Raw genomic sequence first — 19,097 nt, 5'->3', positions numbered from 1 at the left:
ATGTCTACATAGATACATGCAATCTGTTTGTGGTTATTAAGCGGTTATTCTATGCAAGGCACCGTGCTAGGCACTGTTTATCAGATTTTGCCCAGCCTTGCATTCTGTGTATCTAATGGGAGAGGCAGATATTTATCTGGGCATCATACTAGTGAAGACTTTATATAGTTATAAGTGTGGTAAGTGCTATGAAGGAGGATTGCATAATGCTCTCAGAATCTGTGGCAGGGAGGTATGATCTTTGAAGACATCAATGTGGATTGCACGAGGAAGTGATGACCTTCCTGAAACGTGAGTGGGAATTGAGAAAGGAGGAATGAAAAGGACCATTTTATATAAATGTACTGAAAAGAGAAGGAACATGGACCATTGGAGGACTGCAAGAGAGTGAGCGCAGTTAAAGCAGGAGGAGGGAAGAGAAGCCTGGTAGGAAATGAGGTTGGGCAGGAGGGCCTCTGAGCCACTTTAATATAGAGACTGTAAATATCTGCTAATTGAACAGTAGCAGCCTCCCTATTTCATAATGTGAACACTGATTTTATGAGATCACTTGATGGGGCCAAATTTTCCTTAATAGCGTATCAGCCATATTGCCTATTGAACATATATACACTGCACTTATTCATGATTTACTATGCCACCAAGATAGACGTGTCCATGCAACAGCTCACCTACAAGTTGGTGTACCAGCATCTCATGCTTTCCTGGTGAAAGAATATCTTGACATATTCACTGGATGATAACATGGTCATGGGTCAGATATGTTGTGGCACTCTTGATGTCCAAACCCAACAAACAATGACCGTTCATTCTAGGCCATCATGGTAGAAAAATTCCTTAGCTCTACTAACTATATCTGAAGATGTAAAGACAGCTGTCAGGTATTACCTTATTTACTTTCAACAATGAATGTGGAAGAAAGTGACCTTGTGAACATGGAGGAAAAAAAATAATATTTGTGTGGGAAATGGAAGAAATCAAATAAGAGTCATTCATGGGGACTTTGTGATCACTCTATAAACAAAGAGGACAAATACTTGCATGAACTTCTCCAGACCATGTAAACATGTGGCTCCCAAACCCAAAGGAAGATCCTTAAAGAGCTTTCACCTGCTGTGATATGACAAAAATACATATGAATGTGAATAGAGATATTTATATCAGATTTATGTGTTTTTATGAATGAAAAAGGAAGCAAACTTTTTATGTTATACACTATAAATGACTATGATTCTGTGGTTGGAAATCCTGGAAAATGGGAGGATTGGTATGGTAAAATGGAAGTGATTATAAGAAAATAATTATATAACTTCAACTTCCTTGATCTCTGTACTCACAAACTATTTTACTTAAGTGACACATTTCAGTAGCCTAAATTTTTTAAGAAATTTGACAAGACATGCATGTTTTGGATTTGAAGGTATAATATTCTAGCAGAAAGTGTAACAGTATTCTGTTTAAAATGGTTTTACCAAATATATGTTTAAAAACCACATGTATCTGTCTACCCAATGAGTATATTGATCTCTCAATGTTATTCCCCCTCAGCAGAAAAATTCCTATAAACACAAGAACCGCTGACTAAAGATATTACTCCAAAATAATAACTGTTTGCTAGATATTTCTCTGGAAGAGATTTTATGCCATTTCAAAATAACCTACCCTTCATTCTATTTTTGAAAACTCAAAGTAGCATTAACCTATACATAAACTATAACATTTTGGTATATTTGCCATTTTAAAGATATTTCTAGATTTGTTTTTAAATACTTAATACTTTAGAGGATTTAGAATTATACATATTAATCTGCTTGATATAGATATTATTCTGAGTTCTAACCACTCCTTTCCATTCCTTAAAGTATATATATATACATATACATATGTATATATATATATATATATATATAAAAGATTTTATTCATTTATGAGAGGCACACACACAGAGGAGAGAGAGAGAGAGAGAGAGAGAGAGAGGCAGAGACACAGGCAGAGGGAGAAGCAGGCTCCATGCACCGGGAGCTCGACGTGGGACTCGATCCCGGGACTCCAGGATCACGCCCTAGGCCAAAGGCAGGCACCAGACCACTGCGCCACCCAGGGATCCCTCCTCTAGGATTTTGATGGAATCTTGTCTCCCATTTAGATCTTTAATCTATTTTGAGTTTATCTTTGTGTATGGTGCAAGAGAGTGGTCTAGTTTCATTCTTCTGCATGTGGATGTCCAATTTTCCCAGCACCATTTATTGCAGAGACTGTCTTTCTTCCAGTGGATAGTCTTTCCTCCTTTATTGAATATTAGTTGACCATAAAGTTGAGGGTCCACTTCTGGATTGTATAGAAATGCCACTGATTTCTGGGCATTGATTTTGTATCCTGCCACACTGACAAATTGCTGTATGAGTTCTAGCAATCTTGGGGTGGAGGCTTTTGGGTTTTCTATGTAGAGTATCATGTCATTGGCGAAAGGGAGGGTTTGATTTCTTCTTTGCCAATTTGAATGCCTTTAATGTCTTTTTGTTGTCTGATTGCTGAGGCTAGGACTTCCAGTACTATGTTGAATAGCAGTGGTGAGAGTGGACATCCCTGTCTTGTTCCTGATCTTAGGTGAAAGGCTCCCAGTGCTTCTCCATTGATAATGATATTTGCTGTGGGCTTTTCGTAGATGGCATTTAAGATGTTGAGGAATGTTCCCTCTATCCCTACACTCTGATGAGTTTTGGTCACGAGTGGATGCTGTATTTTGTCAAATGCTTTCTCTGCATCTATTGAGAGGATCATATGGTTCTTGGTTTTTCTCTTGCTGATATGACGAATCACATTGATTGTTTTACGGGTGTTGAACCAGCCTTGTGTCCCGGGGATAAATCCTACTTGGTCATGGTGAATAATTTTCTTAATGTATTGTTGGATCCTATTGGCTAGTATCTTGTTGAGGATTTTTGCATCCATGTTCATCAGGGATATTGGTCTGTAATTCTCCTTTTTGGTGGGGTCATTGTCTGGTTTTGGAATTAAGGTGATGCTGGCCCCATAGAATGAATTTGGAAGTACTCCATCTCTTTCTATCTTTCCAAACAGCTTTAGTAGAATAGGTATGGTTTCTTCTTTAAACGTTTCATAGAATTCCCCAGGGAAGCCATCTGGCCCTGGACTTTTGTGTCTTGGGAGGTTGTTGATGACTGCTTCAATTTCCTCCCCGGTTATTGGCCTGTTCAGGTTTTCTATTTCTTCTTGTTCCAGTTTTGGTAGTTTGTGGCTTTCCAGAAATGCATCCAGTTCTTCTAGATTGCCTAATTTATCGGCGTATAGCTGTTCATAATATGTTTTTAAATCGTTTGTATTTCCTTGGTGTTGGTAGTGATCTCTCCTTTCTCATTCATGATTTTATTAATTTGAGTCTTCTCTCTCTTCTTTTTAATAAGGCTGGCTAATGGTTTATCTATCTTCTTAATCCTTTCAAAGAACCAACTCCTGGTTTGTGGATCTGTTCCACAGTTCTTCTGGTCTTGATTTCGTTGAGTTCTGCGTGAATCTTTATTAACTCTCATCTTCTCCTGGGTGTAGGATCTATTTGCTGTTTTTTCTCTAGCTCCTTTATGTGTAAGGTTAGCTTTTGTATTTGAGTTCTTTCCAGTTTTTGAATGGCTGCTAGTATTGCGATGTATTTCCCCCTCAGGACTGCTTTTGCAGCATCCCAAAGATTTTGAACGGTTGTATCTTCATTCTTATTAGTTTCCATGAATCTTTTTAATTCTTCCTTAATTTCCTGGTTGACCCTTTCATCTTTTAGCAGGATGGTCCTTAACCTCCACATGTTTGAGGCCCTTCCAAACTTCTTGTTGTGATTTAGTTCTAATTTCAAGGCCTTATGGTCTGAGAATATGCAGGGGATGGTCACAATCTTTTGGTATCAGTTCAGACCCGATTTGTGGCCCAATATGTGGTCTATTCTGGAGAAAGTTCCATGTGCACTTGAGAAGAATGTGTATTCAGTTGAGTTTGGATGTAAAGTTCTGTAGATATCTGTGAAATCCATGTGGTCCAGTGTATCATTTAAAGCTCTCGTTTCTTTGGACATGTTGTGCTTAAAAGACCTATTGAGTATAGAAAGAGCTAGATTGAAGTCACCAAGTATAAGTGTATTATTATCTAAGTATTTCGTCACTTTGGTTATCGATTGGTTGATATATTTAGCAGCTCCCACATTCGGGGCATATATATTGAGGATTGTTAAGTCCTCTTGTTGAATAGATCCTTTAAGTATGATATAGTGTCCCTCTTCATCTCTCACTACAGTCTTCAGGGTAAATTTTAATTTATCTGATATAAGGAAGGCTACCCCTGCTTTCTTTTGAGGACCATTTGAATGGTAAATGGTTCTCCAACCTTTTATTTTCAGGCTGTAGGTGTCCTTCTGTCTAAAATGAGTCTCTTGTAGACAGCAAATAGATGGGTCCTGCTTTTTTATCCAGTCTGAAACCCTGCGCCTTTTGATGGGGTCATTAAGCCCGTTCACATTCAGAGTTACTATTGAAAGATATGAGTTTAGTGTCATCATGATATCTATTCAGTCCTTGTTTTTGTGGATTGTTCCACTGAACTTCTTCTTAAAGGGGAATTTTAAGAGTCCCCCTTAAAATTTCTTGCAGAGCTGGTTTGGAGGTCACATATGCTTTCAGTTCCTGCCTGTCTTGGAACCTCTTTATCTCTCCTTCCATTTGAATGAGAGCCTCGCTGGATAAAGTATTCTTAGTTGCATGTTTTTCTCATTTAGGACCCTGAATATATCCTGCCAGCCCTTTCTGGCCTGCCAGGTCTCTGTGGAGAGGTCTGCTGTTACCCTAATAGTCCTCCCCATAAAAGTCAGGGATTTCTTGTTTCTTGCTGCTTTAAGGATCTTCTCTTTATCTTTGGAATTTGCAAGTTTCACTATTAAATGTTGAGGTGTTGAACGGTTTTTATTGATTTTAGGGGGGGATCTCTCTATTTCCTGCATCTGAATGCCTGTTTCCCTTCCCAGATTAGGAAAGTTTCCAGCTAGGATTTGTTCAAATACATATTCTGGGCCTCTGTCCCTTTGGGCGGCCTCGGGAACCCCAATTAAACGTAGGTTTTTCTTCCTCAGGCTGTCATTTATTTCCCTTAATCTATCCTCATGGTCTTTTAATTGTTTGTCTCTTTTTTCCTCAGTTTCCCTCTTTGCCATCAACTTGTCTTCTATGTCACTCGCTCGTTCTTCTACCTCGTTAACCCTCATCGTTAGGACTTCTAGTTTTTTATTTTTATTTTTTAGGACTTTTAGTTTGGATTGCATCTCATTCAATTAAATTTTAATTTCTGCCTAATTAGATCTAAATTCTGTAGTCATGAAGTCCCTTGAGTCCTTTATGCTTTTTTCTAGAGCCACCAGTAGCTGTATAATAGTGTTTCTGAATTGGCTTTCTGACATTGAATTGTAATCCAGATTTTGTAACTCTGTGGGAGAGAGGACTGTTTATGATTCTTTCTTTTGAGGTGAGGTTTTCCTTCTAGTCATATTGCTCAGTGCAGAGTGGCCAAAAACAAGTTGTATTGGGAAAAGGAGAAAAAGAGAGGAGAGAAAGAAGGAAAGAAAAGAGAAAAAGAAAAAAGGAAGAAAAAAAAAGAAAAAAGAGAGAAGTTCTGGGGGAGGGGGCCTGTTGTGCTGATTTTCAGGTGTTAGCAGTTGGGGGAGCTGCTCTGCCCCCTGCCTGGTGCAGGGCTCAGTGGGGGTTGTTTACCCCGTGAGGCCACAGGAGGAACAACCCCAGTGGCGGGGCCAGCTCTGGAGCCCTGGATTCCGCCCCCGCAGGAACTCCAGAGCTCTCAGTCTGCAGGGCCTGGAGGCTCCGGGGCGGGGCCGCTGATCTGCTCAGCTCGGGGCAGGAGCGTCCTTGCTGTCCTGGGCCCTCCCAGCCTCTGCCTGTCCCGGGGAAGGCCGGATCCTGGGCTGTGTCCCGGCGCCCTGTGCTCCGGAGCCTGCGCTGTTGGATTCGCGCTCCCGGGCCGCGCAGCCCCCTCCGCGGAGCCGCCCCCGAGCCCCTCCGAGCTGCTCCGGGTCCCGCCGTGCGCGCTGCAGCCCTTAGGGAGCTCGGCGCACTCTCCGGGGGCGCAGGTGTCTGTTACTGTCCCGGGGAACCTGAGGGCATCCCCGCCCTCCTGGGTCCTGCTCTAACTCCCCGCGAGCCCCTTTCCGCCCGGGAAGGTCGGTGCAGCTCCTGCTCCTCCAGGACGGGGCTCTCCTGTCCTGGGGACACTCGCCCCGGCCTCAGCCCGGCTCCTCGCGGGGCCCCTCCCCCTTGGAGGCCTTTGTTTCTTTACTTCTTTTTCCCCGTCTTCCTACCTTGATAGAAGCGCGAACTCTTCTCACTGTAGCGTTCCAGCTGTTCTCTCTTTAAATCTCATGCCGAATTCGTAGATTTTCAGGATGATTTGAAGGTTATCTAGGTAATTTGGTGGGGACAGGTGACTTGGGGACCCTACTCTTCCACCATCTCGCCCCTCCTCCTCTTTGCCCATTTTTAATTGGATTTATTGTTGACCTTTAAGATTGTTGACTTGTGTAATTTAGATAACAATCCTTTATCAGCAGTGTCTTCTGCAAATATATCCTCCCAGTGTAGGCTTCTCTTCTAACTTTCTATCACAAAGTAGATGTTTTGAATTTTAATAAAGTCCCACTTTTCTATTAATACTTTCATGGATCTTGTCTTTGATGTTGAACCTAAAAAGATATCACCATACCCCAAATTCATGTACGTTTTTTCCTATGTTATCTTCTAGGAGATTTTAGTTTTACATTTCACATTTAGGTCTGTGATCCATTTGGAATTACTTTTTGTGATGGGTACAAAGTTTGTGTCTTCATTTATTTTCATGTGGATGTCCAGTTGTTCCAGCACCATGTGTTGAAGAAACTGTTTTTGTTTCATTGTGTTGCCTTTGTTCTTTTGTTAACGATCAGCTTGCTGTGTTTGTGGAAGTCTACTTAGGGCTCTGTTCTATTCCATTTATCTATTTATCTATTCTTTCATCAATACCACTTTGTCTTGATTAATATAGCTTTATAGAAAGTCTTCAAGTCAGATAGCATCAGTCCCCCAGTTTTGTTCTTCTCCTTTAATATTATATTAACTATTCTAGGTCTTTTGCCTCTCTTTACAAACTTCAGAATTAGTTTTTCAATATCCAGAAAATGCTTGCTGGAATTTTGATTGGAGTTGCATTGAATTTATAGGTCAAGTTGGAAAGAGATATTTGTGTATAGTTCCTTTCTTATAATGTCTTTGTTTGTTTTGGGACGAGAATAACCATGTCCTCATGGAATGAATTAGGAACTATTCCTTCTGCTTCCATCTTTTGAAATAAAATGTAGATTATTCATATAATGTATCTCTTAAATAGTTGGTAGATATCACAAATGCACTCATATGTGTCTGAGTCTTTTATTTTTGGTGGATTATTAATTATTGATTCAGTTTCTCTTATAGCTACAAGCATAGTCAGATCATTTGTTCTTGTGTGAGTTTTGGCAAATTGTGCCTTTCATAGTGTTAGTACATTTTATCTGTGTGATCAAATTAGTGGGAAAAGAGTTGTTTCTAGTTTTCCTTTATTATCTTTTTAATTTCCATAGGATCTAGAGTGATGTCCCCGCTTTCATTTCTGTTTGTATTTGTTCACTCTCTGTTTTGTCTTAGCATGGCTAAAGATTTATCAGTTTTTATCTTATCTTCAAAAAAATAGCTTTTGGTATCATTGATTTTCTCTATTGATTTTCTGTTTTCAATTTCATTGAATTCTGCTATAGCTTTTTAGTTTTTTTTTTTTTTTCCCTTCTCCCTTTTTTGGACTTAATTTGCTCTTCTTGTTATAGTTTTCCAGGTACAGATTTATAGTCCTAGCCACAATAATCAGACAAGAAAAAGAAATAAAAGGCATATGTATTGGTAAAGAAGAAGTTAGATAGTTTTAGATCTTTCTTCTTTTCTAATATATCCATTTAATACTACAAATTTCCCTCTAAATATCATTTTCTCTGAATTGCACAAATTTTGATGTTTTGTTTTCATCTCAGTTTAGTTCAAAATATTTTTTAATTTTTCTTGAGATTTCTTATTCGATTCATCTGTTACTTAGAAATGTGTTGTTTAACCTCCATGTATCTTAGCATTTTAACTATCTCTCTGTCACTGATTTCTAGTTTAATTCAATTGTTGTATGAGAACAGATTCTGTATGATTTGTATTAATTTTTTTTCAATTTGATAGGTTTGTTTTATGGTCCATTGTATGATCTATCTTGGCAACTGCTCCATGTTAGCTTAAGAGAAATCTGTATTCTGCTGTTGTTGGATGAAGTAGTCTATAGTTGTCAATTATGTCCAGCTGATTGATTCTGCTGTTGAGTTCAGCTCTGTCTATATTGACTTTCTGCCTGTTGGGTCTGTCCATTTCTAAGAGAGATGTTGAGGTCTCCAGCTATGATAGTGGATTCATCTCTTTCACCCTGCAGTTTTATCAATTTTTATCTCATATAATTTGGATGCTCTATTGTTAGGTCCTTACATGTTAAAAATTGTTATGTCTTCTTGTAAAATTGATCCCTTTATACTGGTAGTTTCTTTTTTTGGAACACTTCTCTCTTTGCTTTTAAATATACCTCAACAGGAGACTTCAATGTGATTTTTTAAATCTATTTTTTAAATTATGGTAAAATACATAGCACACAAAACTTAACAGTTTTCAAGTGTACAGTTTAGTGGCACTTAGTACATTCATATTATCATGTGATCATTACCATCATCTATCCAAGAATTTATGGTGAATAACTGAAACTCTACCTATTAAAAAGAGCCACCTTTTCATCCTCCCTTTTTTTTTTCAGGTTTCTATTCAAACTTTATGTTTTCTTGTTTTTGTCCTTTTTTTTTTTTTTTTTTTTTTTTTTTTTTTTTAGTTTTTATTAAAGGAACAGGAGGAGGGGGACAATGGTCTCTCAGGCTGCAGGGGAGAGCCTCAGGTCCCCCAATCCCTCTGTTGAAGATGCTTATTGAGCTTGTGGTGTAAACTGGGTGGGGAAGTTGGCTTATAGTGCTAGAAGAGTCAGAGATAGGATCTATGACCCATCCAGCCCTCACAAGAAGACTCAGTGGGCAGGGGCAAGCCCCCTGGACTCTGACTCAGGCTTACCTGAGGGCTGAGGGCTGATGGTCCTGGTAGGCACCATGTTACTTTCTGTCTCTATGGCTTTGACTACTTTAGATCATATAGTATTTGTCTTTTTGTGACTGGTACTTAGCATAATGTCTTCAGGGTTTATCTATATTGTGGGTTAGGTTGGATACCCTTCCTTTGTAGGATAAATAAACATTTCATTGTATGAATTAACACATTTTATTTATCATTCATCTGTTATTGGGCATTTGGATTGCTTCTACATTTTCACTATAATGAGTAACAGTGCTATGCACATGGGTGTAAAAATATTTCTCTTCAAGTCCATTTCCAGTTCTTTGGGTACCTGGAAGAGGAATTGTTGGATAATACTGTAGTTATATCTTTAGTCTTTGAGGAGTTGCCTAATATCTATAGTGACTGCACCATCTTACTTATCAACAACAGTCTGCAAGGATTTCAGTTTTTCTACATCCTCACCAACACTTTCTTCTTCTTTTTCTGGCTTGTCGTGCGGATGCGTTGTTAGGTCGGATGCGGGGCGGGGAGGGGCGTGTCGGAGTGAGTGGGGGGGGGAGGGGGAGGGGGGGAGGGCGAGGAGGGAGGAGGGGGGGGGGGGAGGGTGGGAGGGAGGGAGGAGTGAGGTGAGGGTAGGGCGGGAGGGAGGAGGGATTTCGTATGGGGGAGGGAGGGGTATTTCTTCATTGCTTTCGGGCGCCTTAGGGCCTCCGCAGCGTACCTTTACGTTCCTCGTGGCCGGTACCTTTCCTTTCCTCTTTAATTCCTTTCTTTCCTATTTGCGGACCTTAAAGGACTATTCTTCCTTTCTTCCTTTTTCTTCCTTCCTTCTTTCCTTTCTTTTTTTCTTTCTTTCTTTCTTTCTTTCTTTCTTTCTTTCTTTCTTTCTCTCTTTCTCTTTCCTTTTTCCTTCCTTCTTTTTTTAATAGCTATTCTAACAGCTGTAAGGTGTCACATTGAAGTTGTTTTGTTATTGCTGACTTTAATATCCATCTAAGCTAATGAGTCCTCTTTAATAGTGAGTGATTTTTCCTGGTACTTACCAGGCCCATACCAGCTCATATAGATAGCCGTTTATTATAATTGCAGTGTGAATAATGGCCCATAAAAAAACCCCTTCTACAAGTTCTACTCAATGACCTCCTGGGGCATGGGGAAGATACATCTAACTTCCACAGGCAGACCACTCCTTTCCTTGACACCACTGGTTGTTTATCCTCCAGCAGGAAACCAGGAGAATGATTAAGTTATGAATGTGTATATAAGATGTTAATTGCATTGAAATTTTCACATTATACTTCTAAAATGCTTATAGGTTGAATTTTTTGTGTTAGATTTTATTTCCCTTAAAAGTTGCCCAAAACAACCACTGTGGGACAGCTGGGTGGTTCAGTGGTTGAGCATCTGCCTTTTGCTTAGGTTCTGGGATCCAGTCCTGTATCGGGTTTCCTGCAGGGATCCTGCTTCTTCCTCTGCCTATGTCTCTGCCTCTCTCTCTGTGTCTTCTGTGAATGAATATATAAAATCTGCTGAGTGAAGTAAGTCAGTCGGAGAAGGACAAACATTATATGTTCTCATTCATTTGGGGAATATAAATAATAGTGAAAGGGAATATAAGGGAAGGGAGAAGAAATGTGTGGGAAATATCAGAAAGGGAGACAGAACGTAAAGACTGCTAACTCTGGGAAACGAACTAGGGGTGGTAGAAGGGGAGGAGGGCGGGGGGTGGGAGTGAATGGGTGACGGGCACTGGGGGTTATTCTGTATGTTAGTAAATTGAACACCAATAAAAAAAAAAAAGAATATATAAAATCTTTAAAAAGAAAGAAGGAAAGAAAAGAAACGACCACTGTTTGCCAAACAGTGCCCATTGTTTGACAGTGTTCTGAAAGTTCAAGACAGTATAAGAATAACATAAAAAGAAAAAAAGAATAAATATTGCCAAGGATTAAATAAAACCCATGTAATAAGTAGACAAAATGGGGGTGGGGTGCCTGGCTGGCTCAGTTAGAAAGCATGCAACTCTTGGTCTTGGAGTTGTGAGTTTGATCCCCACATTGGATGTAGAGATAACTTAAAGTCTAAAAAAAAGACAATATAATTCTCTAATTATAAATCCTATGTATTGAAAATTTAATAAAACTATCTAGAGTCCAGCACATTAGCCAGGGACAATATAATTATATTAAAAAAAAACCATAGGTTTTACCAATTTTTTAATTTATTTTATGTGTGCTATTGTTTCAAGTGTGTCTTATCTTTCATTTTGTATCTATATTAATTTTTTATCTTCATTTCTAATAACTCTTTCCCTCCACAACCATTTTAATATATATGCTTAGTTGTATGCATTCTATAATATATGTGCTGCTCTTTTTGAATGTTTTAACTTTCATTTTACTATTTTTTCTCTTCAATCTGTATATTAAAGATACATCTTTGTTTTAATATATGCATCCAGTTGATTATTTCCCATTACTGCAAAACATTCTACAAGGTGTACTCATCATGTTTTGCCACTTCATCCTCCATTTATCTAACTTCCACAGAGCCTGAGCATCTCCTTATAAGCTATTTGATCTTTAAAGTTTCTTCTTACATAAATTATTTGTAAATATCTTACACATTTTTTTCTGCCTTGTCATTTTCCTACTGAACTTTTTGGAATTATTTTTATAGTTAAGTTTTTGGCATTTAACCTTTTTATATTTCTATTGCTGCCATGGTAAGACATTATTGCTATTTTTTCTCATTTTTTTAAGTCTACATTTTATTTTTATTTTTTAGGCTGATTTTGGTCTTTAACTTAAAGTATATACTTGTGCTCATTTATCCCTATTAATTTCTTCCCCTTAACTAGGTAAGCCATTTACCATGCTCTCATGGCAAAGTTACTTCTATTCTTTCCTTCTGTCCTTCTTTCTTTTCTGCCCTAAGAACTGATTATGTTAATATTTTCTATATTTTTGACTCTGGATTATTTGTAATAACTCTCTCTGTTCTTTGGTCCCAAGACGAAGGGATGTTTATATTTTAAGATTTTATGTTTTTTTTTTAAGATTTTATTTATTTATTCATGAGAGACACACAGAGAGAGAGGGAGAGAGAGAGAGAGAGGGAGAGGCAGAGGCACAGGCAGAGGGAGAAGCAGGCTCCATGCAGGGAGCCTGATGTGGGACCCGATCCTGGGACTCCAGCATCATGCCCTGGGCTGAAGGCAGGCACTAAACTGCTGAGCCACTCAGGGATCCCCAGATTTTATGTATTTATTTTAGAATCTCAGACATTTTCCACACTGAGCATGAACCTGACACCAGGCTTGATCTCATGACCCTGATATCATGACCTGAGCTGGATGCTTAACTGACTGAGCCACCCAGGCACGCCCTAACTTTTATATTTTAAAACTGATCTTACTTTCTATATCTTCTGTGAGATTCCCTTAGATCTTTTTTTCTTATGTTAGCATATACTCCAGTATTTGTGAAGGGCTCTCTTTTATGTCAAATTTGAAGTCCTGTATATCTGATGATCACTTTTTTTATGCCTTCATATTTGACTGCCAGCGTGACTCTACATAAAACTCAAGATTCAAGGTCATTTCCTTGAATACATGCAGTTATTACTTTACTGTCTTCTTGTATCCAAGGTTGCTATGAAGAAGTCTGATTTCTATCTAATTATTGACCTTTCCTTTTTCTGGAAACATTTAGCATTTTTTTTCCTTTGATATTCTTAAATTTTACTATAGCTCATAAGTGCATTTGTCTTTCTTTTTTATCTCATTTGGCACTTCATGATCTCTTTCAGTGTTCTCTCACTTCTGAAATATTATCTTTAATATTTTTGTTTCTATTTCTCTTATTTCTTAATCTTTGTAGAACTTCTTTTATCCATATATAAGCCTTTCTATTTTTATCCTTAAAATATCATTTTGATTTTTAATATTTCATACTCTTCATTTTCCTGCTGATTTCTCTAAAAGTTTTGGAATCAGATCTTTCTACTCATTAATTCTTCAATTGTGACTGTCCTGCTGTTTTCAAACCTGTTTTATTCTTTGTGTACATATTATATTTTTCTTACCCAATATTTCAATTTAGTTGCTTTCATCATTTCCTGTTTTATTTTATATTAATATATCTTTGCTTATCTCCTTAGGTATATACATGAAGCCTTTTATTTTTATTTTTTCTATATATTTTTTAAGTATTTAATTTCCAGTTAATATACAATGTAATATTAGCTTCAGGTGTACAGTATAGGGATTCAACACTTCCATTCAACACCCAGTGCTAAAACTCTGATTTAATTTGTTTTTAAAATTTTGCTTTAGATGTTATACGTTATTCAATTATTGTCATCTTGTAATGGTCTTTTGGCCTATGATAGCCTAGTAACTTTGACCTGTGAACTCATACATTTGGTGAAAGCCAACCCTTTGCCAGCAACCCACTCACCACTGTAACACATGTTGTCATATATCTATAAATAAATGTTATAATAAGTATGTAACTTATTTATTAAAAAGACTAAAATTCTAGTTAAGTGGCATGAAGAGTCCTGACCAAGCCAAAAAACAAATGATAACTCAGGGTAAAATAAGTCAATATTTAAAATGTTAGTTATTCATTAAATTATTTTAAGATTCATTTGGGAGACTGAATGTATGAGAAAACCCAAAGAACAACAACAACAAAAAAATTAAGGATGAAAATGTGATGTATTAAAAGAAACAGAAAATGTGATGTATTAAAAGGCAACATTAAGACAGTCAACTCAGGCGTAGCAATTTTACCTCCCTTCATGTCTTCGGTCTTTTTTTTTTTTTTAATTTTTCTTTTATTATTTATTTACGATAGTCAGAGAGAGAGAGAGAGAGAGAGAGAGAGAGGCAGAGACACAGGCAAAGGGATAAGCAGGCTCCATGCACCGGGAGCCCGACGTGGGATTCGATCCCCAGTCTCCAGGATCGCGCCCTGAGCCAAAGGCAGGCGCCAAACCACTGCGCCACTCAGGGATCCCCATGTCTTCGGTCTTTTGCACTTATAATATTTATGCCTTAATTACTTCCTTTATATAAATTGAGAACCATATTAGATGGTATTTTAATTTTTCCTCAACCATCAAAATAACAAAATTCAAGAGGATAAGAAACGTTTACTATATTATTAATATTTTAGCTGTGTTTTTTTGTTCATTCTTGATATTCTAAGATTCATTCTTTTATCATCTCCTTTATGCTTAAAGAAACTCCTTTAGACATTCATTTAAGGTATGTCTACTGGTGACAAATTCTCATAGTTTTCCTTTACTTGAAAAAGTCTTGGAAGGAGGGGTCTTGGGGCCACTGGACCTGATTTGGGTTGAAGTCTAGGCTCTGCTCAGCCTTTGTTTTTGGGGAATGGGGACAGAGTTTTAGTATTTCTTACTGCTTTTCTTTTCATGACACTAAAGAGAAACTTTAACATACAGTATGAGGCAAATACATTGCCAAAACGAATATGCAGTATGAAAAAAAAACGGTCAATATATATAACATAATACATGGGAAATCAGTTCAAAGTTGGGTAAATGACTGAATTATGAGAAGAGAGTATTCCTTCAATTTCTACAATTTAATTATTATATTATGTCTATTTTTACTATTGTGGCCACTTTTCATATGTTTATTATTTTGAGGTGTTGAATTTAACATCCATATGAATGCATGCAAGAGATATATCCTTGGCCAGTGGCAGAATCATGAGTTGAAAGTAAGAGGTTTTGTTTTTTTTTTTTTTTTTTCCAATTTGGAAAGAATCAGAATATTAAGTAAATAAAACACAATGTATGTGGAGCACAAATTAGATTGATATATTATTACTGTTCTAAAAAATTGTTCTGATATATATTAATACATACCAGAAAATAAATAAAATCTGTATATAACTTTTCTAGTAATTTATTTTTATGACATTCTCCACAAGTTAGTCTCTTTTTTTCCACCTTTTTATTCCTGGTATCTAACATAGTGCATGTGAACATCAAATATTTGCAGAATAAATGAATGGATGAATGATAAGCCAGTAAGTAAATAAACTTCCATTTTACATTTGGATACATATAATTTTGATAATTATGAGGAATGATAGCAAATATATTAGAATGATATTCTATAGCAAAGTGCCATTTGGTTGATCCATGATTGGTTTTCAAAAGAATTCACCCTTGTTTCCTTTTCTTACTACATAAAATGATAATGGATATATTATTCGAATATCTTTTTCACTAGAAGGTCAGTTGTAAGATTGAAGAAATGGTTTTTATGTTATTGATTAAAGTGATCACACAACCTTCTGTGATGGTATTTGTTGAAAACCCTATGGGGATTTGTCATAGTTAATGAGTGGCTCTAGAAACTTCAGAAGTAAATTAATAGAAAATATTAGCAAAGTGAATTAAGTTTGTAAATTGAGACAGACTTTATCAATATCCATGCCTTGTTATGTTGCTATGTGTCAGACAGGCCTCTCTACTTTAATCTTTAACTAATCATTCCTTTGATTCCACATCACTACAACATCATGACAGTCAAAGATTAACCTTGAAAAAGGCTTCTCTTCTTCAGTCATCAAAAAAATATGATATTCCATTAAGTAGGTGTGAATTTCCCATTCCCTTCAAGGCAAAAGTTACATGAGTCTCTGGGTATAAAGATTTATCTTTTTTTTTTTTTTTGAAAGGATGTTCAGAAATCTGTCTAGACACTATTAGTTGTTTTGCAAAGTTAATTTTGGATTAACTGATAGGTGGCCCCACTTTCTCTGTAATTCAGCTAAGGAAGAACTCCTGGATTGGGTCTTCCTCAGAAGAACAATGTGTCAGCCTTATTTATCAACATTAGTGCCCAAAAAGCACAGATCTACAGAAATGTCACTCCTTTGGATCCTTTTAAAATTATTTCTCCTTTTTCTTCAGCTTATATTTAAAAGTACCTATAAATTATGTACTTCACAGTTGCATGCCATAAATCTATTGGAACAGCTTGCTTGATTTTCTGACTGCCATTCCCCTCAGTATTCCCCTCAACTCCACAAGTTTTATTACAAGCTTCAGACACAAAGGTTTTATTCGTTGTTGTTGATGCTAATTTGTTATGAAAACAAAATAGTGGACCCTGAGATATTAAACATTTGGGGCTAACCATAACCATTAACATATATGTACGTGTATAATATATACAGCAAGTATATATATTATTTATAATGTTATATATAGCAAATATATGGTTTATTTATTCTCTTTCTTTGTAATGTGTCCACTATCATCATGATTTATTAAAACATCTAATTCTCAGGATGACCAGGGACCAGAAACACAAAGAACAATGACAACCAAACTTAAACCTTCAGAGGGGATACTTACATAAGCTTTTTTAGGAAGTTAATTTTTCCTTTACAACTGAAGAATGTGATATAGACACAGTTGTAGTTGATTCTCATATAGCAATCATATTATAATATAATTTTTAAATACCCAAATTAAGAGAATAACAGAATTTTTGAAATCTTACTAATCTTAGAAAGCATCACTTTGCCACCATGGCTCACTTCACAATCCCTCTGTTGTATCCATCAGGAATAGAGAACTCTCCCACGTATTCCTCCTTCAATCCTTTTTTCTCTTTCCCTATGGAAATTATATCCACTCTTTGATGGAAGATACAATCTAAATAATTACAGAATGTGAATAGAAGGTTGAGGGAGCATCCAGAGCCATAAACCAGGGCTTCTGTAAAATGTTAAGATCCCTTAAGATATCGAGAATTTTGCGTTCATGCAAAGGAGAGATAGAATGACCTGGATAGAGCCCTTTTAAATAGTGGTGTCTCTGAAAACACCAAAACAGATTTATCAGTACTTCTTGTAGGAAGCACTGTAGTAAATTAACATCCTTCTTTGCTTTGATGAGATCAAGTATAGCATTGATATTGTTGGAGTTCCACTGTTTGTTTTTTAATCAGTTTTCACTAATAAAATGCCTCTGTTCTAAATGATTGATTTTTTTTTCTTTTGTGTTTACTCTCATACACACTTGTTACCTTCAGACAGAAAAAGGACTTTCAAGAGTATGGCAAGAGAGTGAGCAGAACTCCAGTGGTCATTGGCAAAAGGCTGTCATCCTGCTAGGAAAGCTAAGGAATTTTGAAGTCATATTCCAAGGTATCAGAACAAGAGATCTAGGAGGAGGAGCTGCAATTGATCACATTGAATTTAAAAACTGCATGACTGGTAAGTTTCTGGAAATCTCTTCTACTTGGAACAGTTTTCATACTCTAGCCATTTTATCTTTATTTCTCATTTACAAAATGTTCTGCTGTTACATATTTGGTACCTCCATAAAAATAAGTTGGAAGCCATCATTCCATAATTGTTGAACTTACATGTTAAGAGAGGATAGCTTCTCCCTCCCACAAGTGCACAAACATTTAATTCCTTCCTTTGTTCCAGACCATCCCTTTTCTAACATGTAGAAGTGTTCTTCTTTGCACTTTTTTCCTTTGCACTATTTTTCAACATGAATTAAGTGTATGCCTAATATTTACATATGTTTATCTAAAGTAATTTAAAGTGAGCCAGTAAAAAAAAATGTTTGAAAGCTGTCACTTAGTGGATATATGAGAAATAAATTCAACCAGGTGTAATTCAAGCAGAACTTGAGTTGAGAGCAAGGCTTTGGGTATTTATGCTACTACAGCAAGTGAACAGCAACTTGAAAAGTTTTGCTATCATTTATCTCACTTCCAAAAGTGTGAAGTTTAACTCTACTTAGATTTTCTTTACAAAACTACCCAGAAAATGTCAAAAATAATTATAAATATCCTTGTACAGTTTCACAACTGGCAAAGTTCTTTTGGAGGCACTATTCCATTTGATTTTCCAAGATAGTGCCATGTGACATACACTGCCAATGAATTCTACACAGATTCACTCAGAGGCAAGATCCTGAAATAGGAAGCTAAAGTTAAGTGCTGTTTAATTTTATTATCGCTCTTACACTAAAGTATCTTTTCACTGAGGCATTTCAAAATGCCAAAAGTTTGGTATTTGGTGATGTTACAGCATCGGCTCTTTTATGAGTAAGGCTGCTTCAAAGATCCCAGGTGATCTAGGGAGCACAGAGCTCTAAGTATCCATGTCAGGAGAGGGATGGGATTTGGGCTTGGAGATGTTTGGGAGAGAGTACTGGATAACAGAAAATGAGGTTATAAACATATAATCATGAAAATTTATCTTAGAATATATGTGCTTATTCTAGAAGAATGTGCTTCTTTGGTTCTTTGCTAGTCATCTTCCTAGTAATAAGCTAAATTTCTGTTATAGTTAGTTCAATCTATAAATGATTCTGACAAGTTTAAAAATATCTTAAAAACTTTTTTTCTAAGATTTTAGAAAGAAAGAAGCTTTTATTAAACAAGAGAGATTCCTTTCCTCCTAAAGGAGGCAGAATGATTATTAGATGGGTTGATTCAGGACAGAAGAAATCCGAGAGTTATTATTCCAACTTTGCCAGTTTCGTAGAGAAGTTTGCACTGTTTTTTTCCCTCTATTCCTGTAAAGTCCTGTGAGAATTTACATGATTCTAGTTAATTTTTCTCAGCTCAATCCAATGCTCCGCTTACTGAGAAATACTTTAATGTCTTATGTTTAGTGATAAACTACATTTGGGGACTATAGTTCTTTCTGTGTCCTCAAAATAAAGAGGCCAATTGTGGCCAATTGTACTTAAATACGGACAGTTGTGTAACAAATATGTTTTAGGACAAAGTAACTATTGCTTTATTATTATTATTATTATTATTATTATTATTTAAATATTTTATTTATTTATTCATGAGAG

General features: G+C 36.6%; 1 protein-coding gene across 1 annotated transcript in view; it reads left to right on the top strand.

Annotated features, from left to right (window-relative positions):
- Positions 1 to 19,097, top strand: part of MALRD1 (MAM and LDL receptor class A domain containing 1) — a 754,089-nt gene that overhangs the window by 475,136 nt on the left and 259,856 nt on the right. Inside the window, 1 exon segment of the mRNA XM_038532060.1 lies at positions 17,305 to 17,488. Coding sequence (XP_038387988.1) covers positions 17,305 to 17,488 — 184 coding nt within the window.

The sequence above is a fragment of the Canis lupus genome, chromosome 2, assembly GCF_011100685.1.
Source record: "Canis lupus familiaris isolate Mischka breed German Shepherd chromosome 2, alternate assembly UU_Cfam_GSD_1.0, whole genome shotgun sequence".
Taxonomy (NCBI): domain Eukaryota; kingdom Metazoa; phylum Chordata; class Mammalia; order Carnivora; family Canidae; genus Canis; species Canis lupus.
The sequence above is the reverse complement of the archived record's forward strand: the minus strand, read 5'-3'. Positions and strand labels throughout refer to the sequence as shown.